This window comes from Gambusia affinis, linkage group LG09, assembly GCF_019740435.1.
Source record: "Gambusia affinis linkage group LG09, SWU_Gaff_1.0, whole genome shotgun sequence".
Taxonomy (NCBI): domain Eukaryota; kingdom Metazoa; phylum Chordata; class Actinopteri; order Cyprinodontiformes; family Poeciliidae; genus Gambusia; species Gambusia affinis.
In genome coordinates this window covers 11,595,096-11,612,269 of record NC_057876.1, presented here as the reverse complement: position 1 = coordinate 11,612,269, position 17,174 = coordinate 11,595,096, and the positions used below count along the sequence as shown (strand labels likewise).

Below are 17,174 nucleotides of genomic sequence, written 5' to 3'. Positions count from 1 at the left end.
TGCCAAGCTGGTGATGAGTGCGCACCTTTCCAGAGATCTCATCGTATCGGTAGAGGTCAACAGGCAGTGGGGTCTCGCTGATGACAGGCTTCATGCTGGCAATGCGGAAGCTGTTGTCATGGTAAGTGTAGTCGAACCTTGCATTCACCATGCCCTCCTCGCTGAAGCGGTAGATCTGCTTGTCGATAAGGGGGCCCATCTTGCGATAGCGGATGGTGCAAGAGAAGCCGCCGCTCTGCAGGTTGACCATCTTGAGGACCCCGGCCGTCTCGTCGTAACCGAACGTGACAACGGTGCTGTCGTACACAATCTCCGACAGCTTGGCCAGCTTGCCGTACTTGTAGAGGACGCGGCGGCCGGTGCCCATGTAGTGCGTGGCCTGCGGCCGGCCGTCCTCGCTGAAGTCGTGGATGATGGAGGCGTTGCTCTCTGGGGGGTTGTAGGTGTTGCGGATGTAGCCGACAGACACGTGCGTGAACATGGTGTGACGCGCGACGCTGGGCATGGTGACAGCTGTGACCCGACCTGAGGCGTCAAACTCAAAGACGTACTGTCTTTGGCTCTGGAGCAGCAGCACCATGGACTGGAGGAACAGAGCAGAGCGTTGAAATACAGATTAATATAATAGCATTATCAATGGATGACTTGCCTCCTGTGAAATAGCACCAGGGGTAATTTGCACCTTGGTGACCATAAAAATGATGTATTATTTCATTCAATTCCCCAATTCAAATTACTGTCGCTACTGCCTTTCTTGGCAAAACCTAACTCCTGCGTGACTCTTTTAAAGATAGATGTTCTTACTTTATCAAGGTAGCTGTAGCTCCAGATCTTCCCGTCCACAAACGATCGGGACAGAATGCGACCCTGGGAGTCAAACTCGGTCTTCTCACTCATGCTACCCCTCTGCAGACCCACAAGCTGTCCAGTGGGCGAATAGGAAACGTTGACGACTGCCAAGCTGCTGCTTGGCAGCCACATGGCCGGGCGGCCCTGAGTGTCGTACATGATGCGCAGCGTGAACTTGCGGTGATCGTCATAAATCTTCTCAGTGCGGGTGTTGCGGTCGAAGTCGATGGAGAGAAGATTGCGTCCATGAGCCTAAAAGAAAAGCAATCAATTCACTCCAGCAGAGATCTTTGAGGTTCAAAAACAAGCAAAGGGTTGTACAAAAGTTTTATACCACTTCGCTATTTCACAAAAACACCCGAAATTACATCGTAATTAGTTATTGTAGCGTGACAAAAAAAATCAAATAAAAAAATCTAAAAGTTTAAGAGTTATGAATACCTTGGCACTGAGTGTTTAAATCAATCAATCATTCTCTTTACAAAATTATCAATTACCCTCAGCTTCCTCCCAAACACGGTGATCCGGCCCTTGGTCTGCTCTTTGCGCAGACGCCACTCAATGGAGTTGAGGCCGTTGTCGGTGGGCAGGGTGATGTTCCTCCGGCCGATAGTGGGGCTGACGGAACCTGCCAGGATGTGGGGCTCAGTATGGAAGCTGATGCCCATTCCGTTGGCGTACATCACCCTCAGGGTGCCGTTGTTGCACAGCTGATAGCTGTTCCTCACCTGGTCTGTAGGGAGAGATCAACAAAACAGAGTTCAGGAGCAAGGACTACATTCTGCAATCAGGGGTTCTTGGAACTCGCAGCAAACACATCTAGCATGCCAAACAGCCAATATCGATTGCGGTTAAACGTGGTCTGAAATGGAATGAGAAAAAACGACCAATATTTACAGTTAGAAAATACAACTCGATTAGATTAGAAGAAAAATCAGATTTGCTAAGGTTAAAGGATTTATAAATTAAACATTACAGGAACTTGTAAATGTGAAAATGGTGTTTATTGCTTAATTATTTATTTATTTCTTAAACCACAGACGTTTAGTCTGTTTTCACACAAAGAAATGTATGGTTGTTTACAGAACCCAAGTATTGGGTAAATTCTGTTGAGACAGAAGTTGGATTGTGCTAACAAATCCGTTGGTCAAAGAGATAAAAAGGATCCTCACATCTTTTTATAACCGGACAGTTTGGACTACATGATAACATTTTATGAAAAAAAATCATAAAATTGTACTATGTACTAATGTTAATGTCAGTTGGTTGTGTTAATTATTCCAATTCACACTAAAAATAACTATTTTGTTGAGTAAAGTTAACAGATTTTTACGTGCCAAGTAGTTATCACAAGCTACTGCTAGCTATATTAACATTTACACTTTTACCAAACAATTGACCATAACATCAATATAAACAGGTAAAGAAGCTTTGTATAGATTCCCACTTTATCCTTTCATACAACTGTTTTTTTAACATTATATATATATTGTCTGTATTAATTTAAATTTGGTGCTTAGATCAAGCTAGTGCTAGCTCTGATTAGCAATGACAATAAAAATTGTAAAGTCAATATGCAAAATACTCTTATACACCAAGTATGAATTTGGCTCAAATTCAAATGGTTACATGGTCATTTTATTTTAAAATGATACTTTAAATGTAGGATAAAACTAGAAATAAAAATGATTCAGTTCTGAACAGTTGTTTGAACTGAATCATGAAGGAGCAAGATTGTCCTAGATTAGAATCCTGGCTGGGATTAACACACTGGGGTCTTTCCTCCCACCTTACAAAGCCATGCATGCTTTCCACCTGTAAGTCTAAGAGTGTCTGGTTATTCTGTCTCTGTTATACTTTGATTATTTGTCCAGGATACACACTCCTCTCACAACCTTCACCAAATGCTGCTTTTTAAAAGTTTTTTATAACGTTACATTGGTCACATCTTCGTATTTTCGGGTGCAGCACCTGACCTACTATACTGGCTCAAACCCATAAGCTGGCGTATGAAACAAACCAGGAATGTATCGTTCCATACCTGAGCCAAATAATCAAAATTTTCATTTTTTTTTAACCCAGCAGTTCAGAAAGTTTAAATCTTTTTGATAAAAGCAGCCATTATCAATGGCTGCTTTTAGGTTAGCTTAAGTTGGTTCACATTAAGCAAGAGGACTTGTTTTTGAGTGCCAAAGCAACCAATTAGAAATGATCGCACAGAAAAAGGCCCTTTGCGTCTGCTGGTATCTGATGCAAGATTTTCAGTTAAGGCTCATGTCAGAAATAACACGATCCAGTCCATAAAACAGATGGGTTTCCATGATTATGTACCTTCAAAGTGAAAAATAATTTGAATGAAAGCCTTCATGCTGAACTGATGTCCCTATACAATCTCTTCATCTTTACAATTTATTGTCTTTCTCACAAGAAAGGAATGAGATAAGCCCGTCCCCAATGCTGAGGCAAATTTTCCCCTCTGATGTTTGGAAACAGACGTCATGATGACAATGATGGAGATAAAATTGTTTTCAGCTGATTTCTCCCGGAGATGCAGAGTTTGGATCTTTCTTTATTCAATTTACAGAAAGGTGAGAAGCTCAGTTTTTTTTTTTTTTATTTGACACTCTGCCATAAATGACAGTAATCCATAAGGCCAATTTGTAATAAAGCTCCAGGCGCACTTTAACAATGCCTCAAACAGACAACTGAAGCGTTTTGGGGTTTTTTTCCCACTGACTTGGCAGCACCAGCCTTTAGATAAATTTTTCCTGCTCGCTCTGTCTGAACAACCTCGTAATAAAACGGTGGCGAGGTTGAGGGAAAGACAGAGAGGGGGTGAAATGAGAGCCTGAGGGGCCAGGGAGAATTCACTGCGCAGGAGTTAATGAAGAGCGTGAGGAAGAGCGGGAAGCGAGGGGAGACGGTTAAGTGAGGATGTCAGCGGAGAGCTGAGCTGAAAACCCACACGGTGTGGAGGAAACCCTAGATGGCTTAAAAGCGCGGCGAACAACACTCCGCCGGCCGCCGAAATGCAGGTGGAGGGCTGCTGACTGCATCTTCAACCGATCCGGCTCGGCATCCGCGCTAGCAGCATCACCGCGGCTCGCGCCGGTCAAGAGGAAGAGCACAATTATTCTTCTTCCTCCTCTTTTCTAAACACACCAAATAAGCTCAGGGATCATGGGGACCGGCTGAGTGCGCGTGTGGAGAGAGAGAGAGAGACAGTGAGACAGCTTGAGGGATGAGGAGGATTCACTCAACGTGAGTTAATGAATTTTGCTGGGATGACATTCAAAAGCTGGATGACCCAGATGGGATTAACAACTTATATATTGGTAATTTTTTATTTTTCCACCATAAGAGGGACTGAGAGGAGAAAGACGGAGCGGAGGGGAGGAAAATAATCTCCCAGAGCGCGCACATAAATGACAGAAAATTAAAATGGGAGGCCAGCATATTTACCATCACAGCGGGAAGGCTGTGACTCAGAAAGAACAACTCTGTGTGACTCGTCGTTACTTAATTAAAGTCTTCTGATTGGACTTTGTAAGGCTTGAAAAAAATTAATCTGAAGACAGAAAAAGGGAATTTCTGCTGCTGCGTTTTATCGGCGCACCTTGCACCACTGTGTACGAGGCTTCGACCGAGGACAGGTTGGTGATGACGGTGACGTCGTCGTCTCGGCTCGAGCTCTCGATGTCTATGTTGATGGAGCGCTCGATCTCGCGGTGGAGACTCGTCACCATGCCCGTCGGGTACGTCACGTTGGTCAGGCGGCCCTCGCTGTCGTACCTGGGGGGAAAAGGATATGATTTAAAGGTGTTGGCAAATAAATGTACTGCTGAAGGAAGTGTTGGTACACTACAGGTTTTAGATGTAGTTTTCAAAGCAAACACTAGGGGGCAGCAGGATAACATGTGAAATTTCAAAGGAAAACTGAACACAGAGTAGAGCAGGGCATGCACATTTACTTTAGATGGCCTGCTGAGACTTACTGATAGAATGTTGTCCATCCGGTCTCATCAGCCTTGGTGGCCAGCAGGCCCGTGTTCCCGCTGTAGCCCATCAAAGCCACCTCCTGGCCCATGGCGGACACGCTGCGCAGCCCCCCGGTCGGGTCCAATCCGAGGGTCACCACCTGATTCTCAGGCAGCAGGACCAGCCTGAGCAGGCCGGCTCCTCCTCCCTGTCCTTGGCCGTCTCTCCTGACCTTGACGGTGTTGTTGCAGTTGTCCACCAGCATGACCAGCTCGCCGTCCGAGCCGTAGGTGAAGTTATAAAGGGGCTCCCCGGTCACGAGGCTGACCGTCTGGATGTGAAGCCCCTCGCCGTCGAAGACGTACAGCTCCTGTTCCCTCGGTGACGCCACCTCGTACTGTGCTGACCCAGCGAACCCCACGCTCGAAAGGGCCGGGCCTGGCCGGTTCGCCCGCACCGCCCTGATGCGTATGTTGTTGAGGTCGGCGATGAAGAGGGTGCCGTCGGGGGAGACGGCGAGGGACGTCGGGGAGTTCAAACCCGCGTCGGGGGCGTAGCCGTCGTCACCGTAGAAGCAGTTGCAGTTGACGTCGTTCTTGCAGTCGCAGTCGGAGGCGGCGCCGGCCAGGAGAGAGATCTCTCCGTTGGTGTTCACCTGAATCCGAACAGCGAACAGAAGAGAGCTGCGTGATCAAACGGAACGTTCTGCCAAAAGCAAAGTTCAGTTTGAGGTAAAGTGAAGTAGGACTACTGTAATCTGGAAATCTCAGCTTGAACCAGAGGAGCTGCCAGGTTTAGCAGCCAAAAATATCTTGAAAGAAGCAAATTTATTCTAAACCAGCAGGAAAGACAAACAACAGAGCTCAAGGTTTCTCCAGGGCATACCTGTCTGACTCGATTAATCTTCTTCTCGTCTGTCTCAGCGATGTAGAGAGTGCCGGTGTGGGACAGGGCGATGGCTGTGGCGCTCTCCAGGGCTGCGTGTATGGCCAGCTTACTGAGGCTGTAGTCAATGCCTGGCACTTGGCAGTGCATGGGCCGGCCGGCAATAATGCTCACCTACGGGAAACAACATCAGAAAGAAGACTCAGTTATGGGGTTATAGTGAAAATCAAAAGTATTCATATTCCTTCATCTATGTGTCATTTTACCACATCACGATCAGAACCATTGTTGGGACTTTATGTGGTAGAAAGGAAATGTCGTTTTCAAACATTTTTACAAATAAACTCCCCCACCCCAAAATATCTAAGTATGGGCTGCATTTCATGTATTTCGACATACTGTAGGTCTGAACCATCTCTACCATTGCTCATTTAAAAACTTCACTCTGACATCGCTCAAGCTTAGTCGCTTTTAGATGAAGAGTGTCGGTGAACATCAATTTACACTTCTTGTCACAGATTCTTGATTAGATTTGGGTCTGTATTTTGCCCCTGGGAAGTGCCAACACATGAATATGCTTTGATCTAAACCAAGCCATTGTAACTCTGGCTGTGTGCTTTGTGTTGTTGTCCTACTGGGAAGTGAGCCTTTGCCTCCCAGTGTATAGTCAATTTCTATCTTCCAATTAAATGGTAAAGAAAAGTCTCCCCACCGTAATGTTTGTTCTGGAAAAGGTTTTGTTTTGATCTCATCTGACCACAGATGAGATCTGTGTTTGTCCCTTAAAAGGCTTGTGGTAAAGTTTAGGACTTTCTTTGAGTAGGGACTTTTTACACACTATTAGATGTGTGCAATGCATTTATTAAGTGCATGACCAATAGTTGTCCTTTTGACAGATTGTCCTAACAGAGTCGTGGTTCTCTGAAACTATTCCAGACTTATCATGGGCTTCTTACCCTTTTCTCTGAGTCATGCATTGATCTCTGTGAAGTACAACTGGTTTGGACTAAGATTGAATTTAATGCAGGTGGATTCTATTAAAATATCTACTATACTAACTGCACTGAATTTTGTTTAGGAGTAAAAGAGTTACAGCAGTAAATAATACATGCCACTCTTTCTTTAAAAAAATTATAATCCGTTAATCCTTTTTGTCATACACTTCTTTGTCTCGGATTCTAAAATGGCTGTAATGTCAAACAGTTCAAGAGCTTTGAGTGTTACTACAAAGCATTGTACATCGAGGAAGGTTGAAAGTTCTTGGAACTAATAAAGAGGTTATTTTGACAATCCTGCAAAACTTGGAACCTTTACTTCTAAATTGGCCCGGGAAAGCCTAATTGGAACAAAATCTTGTCAGGACACTGTGGTGAGTGTTGATCCTTAGGGGCTTCTATGGCCATGTTAGCACAGACCTGGTGGTTCTCAGTGATGCGTAAGATGACATTGTTTTCCAGGACGTAGAGAGAGTTGTCCATGGGGTTCACTGCCAAGTCCGTGGGCCACTCCAGACGGACCTGTTAGGAAGAAACAGAGTGTATATATGCATGAGACGGTAACTAAAGCCAAGATTTAGCAAAGCTTCTTAATTTTTCCAAGTGAAAAGACGGGTTCTCTCTCTTCTCATCCATTCATTGATCCATGGACTCCTTAATCCCTCCCTATATCAGTCTCCCGCTGACCCCCCGGGGTTGGCTCGCGTCCACAGAGCCTCACAGCTCAGCACTCCGGGGACGCTACATCATCGCCTATCACGGCCATCAATCTCCTTCACTCTCTCCTCACCTGGCTGACGTCCATGCTGGTGTCACAGCTCAGCGGCCGGACGGCAGTTAGATCGTTGGCGCCAAGCAGAGTGGAGATGATGCCATTCTGGTCCACCTTGCGGATCATGGTGGCGTCCACGAAATACATCAGGCCATTTTTATCCACAGCGATGCCTGTCGAGCGCAGAGATGAACACCCGTGAGTGACGACTCATAACTCAACCCCGGAAGACATTTTAAGTCAATTAAACTCCACTCGGTGTGGCAGCTGAGAAACGGATGGCAGCCCTGGCAGCTGGATCGCTCGCTGCTTCAGCGGATGAGGAGGAATGGAGGGGTGGGGGTTGGGAAGAGGGGTTAGCGATGGAACGGGCGCTGAACTGTCGAGAAGTGTTCGTTTTCGAGGATGAGTCATCAGGATGCAGAGATGAGCCCAGGCCCCCTCTTAGAGGGCAACTGCGGGTTGTGAGCGGGGTCATCTGGAGTGGAAAGCGGTTTTTAGTGCACTTTTACCCGACCTGCTTTTTCAGTTGGTGCGTTTTTTTTTTTAGTGACCTCGCCATCTGTTCCTACCTCTAGATTTTAATTTATTTATTTCTTTTGCTGTTTCCTGAGCACCTTGCTTGTGTGACATGGGGAACAGCACATGAGTTGTACACCAAAATAAACTGGTGAGTGGCAGTAAAGCATGGACCGTTAAGTATTGAGCGAAATACAAACAAGAGCTCCTGCACAGTCTGGAAAACGATGGATTTTGATTTTAAGGATTTCTGGATAAATACGTAAAAAGAAATAAGGAAAATGCAAAAATATTAGAATTAAGACTTTTTTTGTAGATTATATGCTTTTCAATTTCTGCCCTTTTTATCACCTTCCTTCTTTGTATTTTCTTTCTTTTTAGCTTTCTATATTAATACTACCTACTATTCTTTATTGCATATTTCCTTCCTTTTTTCCTCTTGCTCTCCTTCCTGTCCTAACTTTCTTATATCATCGTCATTCACTTTTTCTCGCTGTTGTTTCTTGTGCCCTTATTGCTTTAGTCATATTTGTGTTTCCTTACTTCTTTTTGTCCTTTCATTCTTGTGTCTTACAACCTTCTTTCTGTTATACCTCCCATTTCTCTGTGTGCTGCCTCCCTCTGTTTTGAATCTGTCTTTTATTTCCTTACTTGTGTCATGTCTTATTCTTTAGTTTCCTGCAACCAACACCCGTTCCTCTTCCTTAATACTGTCCTTGCCATTCTTTCTTTTTAAGAATATTGCAGGTCCCATGTTAAAATCATATCAATCTTCAAATCTCTAGATCTACAAAAGTCTGGAATTTGTGAACGAAAAACATGTAGGAACTGCTTAAAACGGAAAAAAGTTTTGCCGAACAAAAATGAAGTTGATGTCTGGTTTATGACAGGTAAAAGAGACCGACTGCTGTCCCACTCAAACATACACATACTGTAGAGTGGAAGCATCCTGCAGCCCCACTTTACACACTCTCGTGTCGCTGATGAGAAATGTTACAGCGTGACACGTTTGACAGTTTGGTGTCACCGAGTGCCGAGATCCACTGATCCACAAAAATAATTCCATTATAAGTTTAACATTAACCTGGTTTATAAACCGCTTCAGTCTCTGTCCTGCTTTCCTCGAGTCACAAGGCGGTGCTTTCATGTGAAAATATAGGAGGATGTCATTTCTTCTGAACTGAACTACAGATCACTGCATGAAGCAATGTTTCCCAAAGCCAAGTCATTTGTGGGGTGTTTTTAAAAAAAACAAAAACGTGATTCATATGAAGGAATCGAATTATTGAAGCAAATATGAAATGAAGATGTTCATCTACCTTTGGGGCTCATTAGCGTAGCTTCAGTGGCTTTTCCACCGTCACCGCAGCGCTCGTCGAAGGGTAAGCACTGCTCCCCTGTCCCCGCCACCACCTCGGCGTTGTCCGACAGCAGCCGGCCACCCGTCAGCGAGCGAACCCTGTAAATCCGCCTGGAGTTGGTGTCCGAGATGAACAGCGCCCCAGATACCGGATCCACCGCCAGGAAGTACTTATGGGTTGGATTATTGCTGAAGGGAGAGGAAATATAATATAACAGGACAGCTTTTAGCTGAACGTTTTCAGCTGTCCGTTCATGACCCCTTGAACTTTTCAGCACTTTGCCCACTTCACGAAAGGAAAATGTGATAACACTTTATTCAAATGGGGTGTGCATAAGACTGACATAACATCTGTCATAAACATGAAGAAGTCTTCATGAACGTTTATGACTGTGTCATTCAGTAAATAATGACACTTTTAATGCAAAGTTGGCACTTTTAATGGACTTTTAATGCAACTTTCAAAGCAACGGTTTATGTATTTTCTTGGGATTTTAAATCACAGTCAAATGTAAAGTGTAATAGGAGGTGAAGGAAAAACTAAAAGCGTTTTTCAAATGGTTTCACCCAAAACCTTTGCAATGTTCTACCTGCTGTAAGCCTTTGTAGAACCACCGTTCCCTACAAGTCTTTTACGGTACATCTCTGACCACATCTAGAATGATTATTCCTGCCCAATATTCATTAGAAAAGTAGTTTTACGACAAGCATTTGTGAGCACATACGTTTTCGATTCTTTTGAATTGATCTCTGGACTTTGACTGGGTTTAGGAAACTCCACTTCATTCTCAAGTCTTCAAGTTTCCTTTCAGGATTGCCCAGTGCTTAGCTCCATCTGTCTCCCTGTCAACTTTGACCTCTCTTTGTTACAGTGTTTTCTCCAGCTGATGCGTTTGGATAATTTCCCAGCATACAATTTGAGCGTCGGATAGAAAGCTGCTATTGTCTGAACAGAGCTTTGTCCCTTAATGACTTACTTGAGCTTTGTTTTTGCCCCAACAATGGCTGCCTTCTTTGCTCTTTTTCCAAGAAGGCCCTTTTTTCACCTAAGCTGTGTATCCCTGAAGCTCCTCCAAAGGTACCGCAGTTATTTTTTGCAGCACTCATAACATTCATTGTCTTGGTAGGTTTGTAGTTGTGTCGTACTCTTTTTCTTGTTAATCCATTGTGAGATGCTCAAAGCTTCGGTTATTGCTTTGACGTTTTTAATCCTTCTATGTCTGCTGTGCTCCTAACAAACCTCTGGTTTATAATACACGTTAAAGACAATTGATTGACCTCAATTTTAGTTAGGGATGTTAAGAGTAAAACTCAAAACAAGACTAAAACAAACTGAAAAGCAAGTAAAATTTTTCCTCACAGCTAGTTTTTGTTGATGCATCACATGAAGCAAATGTAAAACACACACAGGTTCGTAGTTCTGGTCTGACAAAAATGTGGAAAATTTCAAGGGGTGCAGACATATTTACGAGACGTTGCATGCATTCCTCAGTGTAACCTAGAAGTTTTAATTTCTTGACAGACGTATCTCACCTGTGCCTGAAGTCTTTGTTCCTTTAAGAAAGAATAGAAGGCAGAAAAACACAAGAGAACGTATATTACTTCACACAATCTGCCGAGAGTTTCCAAAGCCGAAGGTGGTGCGAACGACGAGACTGCAAACATGCAACAGCACTCTGGAGGAATGGCATCAAGCAGGGTTCATAATGAAGCTCACGACTTCCTAGCCGCTAGTTCTCGCCTTCTTAGCCATCATGCTAAACAACACATATTAGGTGCTAAGCCCTCTTCTCCTTCCGCTTCCTTTCTTCCATGTAACAGGGTCGTGTTTTTTTTTTTTTCCTCACACTTCTCCTCTGCGGGCGTCGGATTTTTACCTCAACTCCAGGATTCCTGTCGTGTTCATCGACGGGTAGACCCGACGCACAAAGTTGAGGTCGCCGACGTACAGGCTGCCGTCGATGCCCATCGCCAAGGCGACCGGTGCCAGCAGCTTGTTGCCGTCCGCAAGGCCGTTGCAGCTCGGGCACGAGATGCTGCGCCTGCGTCCGTTTCCCATGATGCTTGTGATGACTGGAGGTTGCTCTGTCACGAACACGTTCTCGCCGCTGCCTTTGTGCAGGATGCCTGAAAGAAATAAAAGCGCAATAAATAAATCCCACTTTTAATTTGAATACGTTCATTTGGTGTGGTGGAAGATGAGGTGCAGAGGGGATCCAATGTTATGGAATAAAAACAGTTTCTGCTAAAATCCCTAGTGGTACAATTACTTCCGCCCAAGCAATCTACTTAAAAAGTTTCCAGGAACTCCTAATTACTAATCCGTCACTTTCTGTTTCCCTGGGGCATAAATAAGTCATGACACAGAGGCTCATTTCTTTTAGCCAATGCCAAGTAGGCTGGATGAGGACCCATATTTATCTTGTCACACGCAGAGAGCAGGACGCCGAAGGAGGTAAACAAATCTTCAACGCTTACTGTTAGAGAACGGCGGCGTACAGTGGCGTCTGAGAGTCACCGGTTCACCATGGCGACCGGTAGAGGAGATCTATGATGTCTTCCAGACTCCACAGAGTCTTTTATCAAACTCTTTTTTAACAAGAAACACTTCACTTAACTGGAGTAAAACATGATAAATATATGGAAAAGTAAATCTTAGTGACCGTTAAGTACAGTGGAGGGTCTGTGATGCTGTGGTCTGCAAACAGGCCATTTTAGAGAACATTTCATTATGGGCCCTGGAATCCCATGGTATTTTAAATTAATATCTGCTGTATTCTAACAGAGAACTAAAAATCAGTCACTATTGACATTTGAGTGCGATACGGATCCCAAACATATAAAAAAAAAATCAACACGAAATCCACCTCCTTTCATGGCCATCTCAGTCCCAGACCTAAATTCTGCAGGAAGCTGCTGCATGTGAGCTGAACAGAACAGTCTGTGGAGATTTGGATGATCTACTTAAAGATTCCTTCCTCTGTACACTCCAACCCTGTGAATTGTTTTTAGCAGAGCAGTTGTTGTTTTAAATCAAAAGCATCGGGCTGCCAGCATGCCAGTAAATCTACCCTCAGTTAAAAAAGAATAAATAAAAAATTGTTTTTTATTAACAGCCTGATGGATTTTTCTTACCGTTTTTTTTTTTAGCAAGAGATGATTTTTCTGCAATAAAAACCTTTAATTTATATCAAGAAATTGTACATATCTTTACCATAAATTTGTTCAGGTTGATTTAAAAAACCTGAAAATGAATATGGTTGGATTGCTTCGGACCGATTCTATTAAATATTCTTGCATGTGATTAGGCTTGTCACAATAACAAATTTTTGCAGAACAATAAATTGTGGCAGGAGTTATTGCGATGAACGATAATATCTTGAGACCATGTTCGCATTCTCAGAGATCAGCAAACTTTAAAATTTAACTGGACAACACGTCAAGTATCCAAAATATATAAACAAAACAACGGAAGCAAAGAATAAAATGAATTATGAAACCTCTATAAACAAAACATGTTGAGACCAAACCACCAGACAGAAGACTTTTGTCATCCAGACAAGAGAAAAACAATAAATCACGTACATAAAAATGATTGAGTTTCTTTTAATTCATCATGCGATTAGTTGATTAATTGCTTATTGTGACAGGCTTACAAATGACATCCGTTTTTCTTTTTTTTTAAATCTTGTATATTATATTAAAACAAACGCTGCGAATAGGCACTTTATTAATAAACTAATTCCCTCGTGCATGAAAACGACGCTCCTGATTGGCTGTCCCTCCAACATTAGCTTGGTAGGAGTTTGACTGGGTGAGACAAATGCAAGCACTTCCTGTAAAAACCCTCCCTGAAAATAAAAGAGGCATCGTGAAATCGAATGTGAACCACGCGAAGCAACCCCCATCCCAGATAAGAAGACAAACAGTGATGAAAACCCGCAACGCGGCGGGAAGCGGCTCAATATAACCGAAAGACCAAAAAGGAGAGAAGCATCGTCTGCAAAGCCTGAAGTCGAGGGTCAAGCCGAGGCGCGTGCGCTTCCACGTACCGCTGCGGGTGTTGAGTATGTGGTGCTTGTCCAGCGACCAGCCGCCCAAATTGGTGGGGTCCAGTTCGTAGCCCTGCAGGATGGTGGTCCTCTTCTCCCAGAGGATGAGGCTCGCACACGACTCGTACTCGTAGCCCACCGACACTGCGTGCGAAACACACACATACACACACACACACACAAAGAGGTATGTAATTATGAGATTAAAAAAAGAGCAAAAAGACCAACACTGTGAAGGAAGCAGGAAATATTATCCACCAACTTCATTCGAGCAAACTATTCCGAGTTCATTTAAAAGGTGAAACGTGCGATACTCTCACACACGCACACACCAATAGGCTAGTTAGCGCCCGCACCCAAACCTGTTCTCTCACCTAGCTAACACCCTGTCATGTTGATAAAACCTTGTTAATTGGGAAATATTGCCCTGCAGGCTTGGAAAACCTCAAGGCCAGGGTTTGTCGTTGCGGTGAAGTCTTCGATTTATAGAAGCACTACGTCCAAAACCCTGCCCAGAACTCATTTGAATATAAGCAGCATACATATGGGAAATAAGTTGAGATCAGGCAGATACATTCAGATTGCTCATAAAGGTGTTTTGGTACGAGTGTGCATGTGGTGTGTGCGTGTTCCTGCTTGTTAAACGGAAAAGTCTGTTAACACATCAACTCCCTCTTGAGTCACAGTCGGAGTACTATTTCCAGCACATTTTCAGGTTCGCCACAAACAATGCTGATGCGCGGTGCCTTGCAGAAACTCTTCACACCACTTGAACTTCTTTCCACATTATGTCACCTTTCAGCCTTAAACCTCGAAGCATTCTTCTACCAAGTATCTACAGAAAGGAGTGCATAAAGAGTGAGGATAATAATAACAGAAAGACTGGACCAAACTCCAGTCAGCTGTTTAAATGACTCATGATTGAACACTAGTTGCACTAAATTTTATTGAGGGTCTTAAGAACAAAGAGGCTGAATAGAAATACACAACACATGCTCATATTTTTATTAAAAACAGTAAAAGCAATATAAGGTGTATTCTCTGTATTTAGCCACTACTTTGCGGTGGTCTGCTGCGTCAAGCCTGGTCATATACATTGAAGCGCGTGGTTGTAAAATGGCAAAAAGTTACAAAGTAACCGCTGCAGGACTGCATCTTCACAGTTTAAAAGAAAGAAAACCCGACCTCATCTTCCACAGAAAGAGCAGAAAAAGATTTTTTTCTCTCTCTCTTTTTTATTTTCTTTCCCTTTTTTTGACTGAATCCAATTTCCCAAACAGCACGCCCGCCATGCCACTACAGTCCACAGCGAAGCCCCCGGATGTCCGCGGCTCCTGCGTCTTGACAGTCGTGTTTGGCTGACGGCGCCTGTGAGTGACTGTGACAGCAGAAAGTAATAGCGGCGAGGCTCCCCTGGACTCCTGCTTGCTGCTCCAGTAGTTAGCGGCTAACTCGCCCTGATGGCTAATAACCCTTCACCACAGTTACGGCTGGCTGACTGAACTAAAAGCAGCTTCAATGGAAGAAATGGACGTATGGAAGAGGTGAAAAAAAGAAAGGAAAAAAAAAAAAGAGGCCTTTCTACTGTGGCCATGCCGCTGTACTTTAGGCTGGCTTTACTTGCTGTACTATCTCTCCTTCAGGCTTCCTAATTAGCTCCTCTCCTTCCGTCAACGCCGGTGGCCCCCTTCATGTTAAACCATTTAATGTATTCAACGAGTGCCGGGAGATAGAGAGGGGAAGAGAGAGAGAGAGAGAAAGCCGCCTGTGCCACTCACCGACGGCTTCGGCCAGACCGTAGACCCTTTGCCCGTACGCGTCCGTCTTGTCCCAGATGTAGGTGTAGGCCAAGTTCGGGGAGGCATGGAACCACTTCTGGAAGAGGTGGCCCTCCACGGCCACCATCAGGTGCACCTTCAGCAGGCCCATCGGCACTACGGCCGGGGTCATGGTGACCTTGAGGAGGGAGCGGTAGCCCTGCGTGCGGGAGCTTAGGTAGCACAGCTTGAGGCCCGTGCCGGGCACCTCGATCTGCTCATGCAGCACCTGCGGAAACAAAAGGGAGAAACCACAGGAAAGAGGGGGGGATTAAAAGGATTAGACGGAGGGAGAGTAATGGGGGTCGCGCTTCCAGTGATGGCTGAAGGACAAAGCGAGGGATGAAATAAAGAAACTGGAAAGAAGGGAAGAAATGAAGGGGATGGAGGCTGGGGAGAGGAGGGGAGAGAGCGGGGAGAGAGACGATGGAAGTGGGTGGCAGGGAGGTAGGAGCTACAAGAGACAAGCATATAGAGGAGAGCAGGAGGAGCGCGAGGGGACCAGGAGGGAGATTAGCCGGCAGCCAGAGGTCAGTGGTACTGCACCTGTGTCTCCGGTATGATGGGTTTCTCCCCTGGCTTGGAGCTGAAGAAGGAGGAGAGAGGGGATGCAATCACAACAGGGTCAGGCCTGACGAAGCCGCTCAGATCGCAGCCTGGGATCGTGTTCTCCTCTGTCTTAAGCACCACCGTGTCCATTGCATAAAACTGGCTCCAGGGCAGCCACACGGTGCGCTCCTGGCTCAGGAAGGGCGCACGCTCGAACCGCAGGGTCAGAGAGGCGCCGCCGTTAGCTATCAGGTCAAACCTGGAGAGGTTCGTGAAAACAGGATGGGAATGAGGCACACATGGGGAGTGCTGTGGTTGTGGTGAACAGTCATCTGAGCTCAAAAACAGAATCGGGGATTTTCTTCTTCTTCTTTCAATATAGTTTGAGAAAATCAACAACAAACAGACCTGAAATGGAGACCTAGTGTTGTTTTGAATGGCAACAAAGTCAGCTTGGACTAAGAAGAGAGAAAACAAAGTAGAGACCCAGAGATGGATTTAGTCTAAAAAGTTAAAAATGTGAAGTTAGAAGACAATATAGAGTGAAACAAGCATTTTGTCAAAGCTATAAAAAAAAAAAGCAGGACGACAGGTATTAGGGGAAAAAATAATAGAGGTCGTACACATTTCTTCTGGGAAATATCGAGAGCTTTCAAGAGTCTGGAACTGCTAAAAGAAAACCGGTGCATAGACAGAAACGAGGCCGGACAGAGAGGTTAGAGCGCATGGTCTTTCAAGTAACAAGTCCATGAAACTAATCACTGCTGCTGCTCCTGCTGCTGCTGAAACACAAGCTGTGGCAAGATGTTAGCAAGATGTTAGCACGCCGTCGGCTGCGTCTGGAAGGAAAGACTGGAAGGGAGAGGAGAACGGGACACGGACACAAAACAACGGTGCAAAGACGGACACAGAAGTATGACCAGAGCACAACGTCCAAAAAACAAGAGTTCCTGCAGAGGGAAGAGAGAGACACGTGAGACAAGAGGACTTTTCTCTAAAGCACTCTGAGCAGTTTACTGCACGAAATGTGCTGCACAGATAAATTTGCCTCGCCTAAATGAGCTCATAATGAATTTATGTGATAAAAGCCCAGATTTCTTATTGAAGTACATATAATTGTTACCTACAATGCAAAAAAGGGAAAACCTTCCCAAGAGTTTTTAGTGGAAATATCTTTGTATGTTTGAAATAAGAGAAAACTAACTTAGAAGATGTTCAGCAAGATATAGGAGCTTGTTTTAAGTCAGTAATTCCTTAGAATAGACGAAAAATGATTAGTTCCAATAGCAGATGTTTTCACTTATAGTATGGGAAAAACATCTTATTAGTGAAATTATCTGCAAATAGAAGTAGTTCTTTTTCATCACTATTAAGGAATTACTGACTTAAAACAAGCTC

The 17,174-nt window shown here is 44.5% G+C and overlaps 1 protein-coding gene across 6 annotated transcripts in view; it reads right to left on the bottom strand.

The window, feature by feature from the left end:
• Positions 1-17,174, bottom strand: part of tenm2a (teneurin transmembrane protein 2a) — a 319,228-nt gene that overhangs the window by 8,916 nt on the left and 293,138 nt on the right. For all 6 annotated transcript variants that reach the window (XM_044128023.1, XM_044128020.1, XM_044128022.1 and 3 more), the window contains 14 exons: positions 15,774-16,035; positions 15,189-15,456; positions 13,411-13,554; positions 11,236-11,485; positions 10,892-10,912; positions 9,318-9,547; positions 7,498-7,652; positions 7,128-7,229; positions 5,713-5,886; positions 4,845-5,482; positions 4,466-4,641; positions 1,347-1,582; positions 805-1,101; positions 26-583 (listed from right to left, as the gene is read on the bottom strand). In XM_044128023.1, coding sequence (XP_043983958.1) covers positions 26-583; positions 805-1,101; positions 1,347-1,582; positions 4,466-4,641; positions 4,845-5,482; positions 5,713-5,886; positions 7,128-7,229; positions 7,498-7,652; positions 9,318-9,547; positions 10,892-10,912; positions 11,236-11,485; positions 13,411-13,554; positions 15,189-15,456; positions 15,774-16,035 — 3,511 coding nt within the window. The remainder of the gene's footprint in view (positions 1-25; positions 584-804; positions 1,102-1,346; positions 1,583-4,465; positions 4,642-4,844; positions 5,483-5,712; positions 5,887-7,127; positions 7,230-7,497; positions 7,653-9,317; positions 9,548-10,891; positions 10,913-11,235; positions 11,486-13,410; positions 13,555-15,188; positions 15,457-15,773; positions 16,036-17,174) is intronic.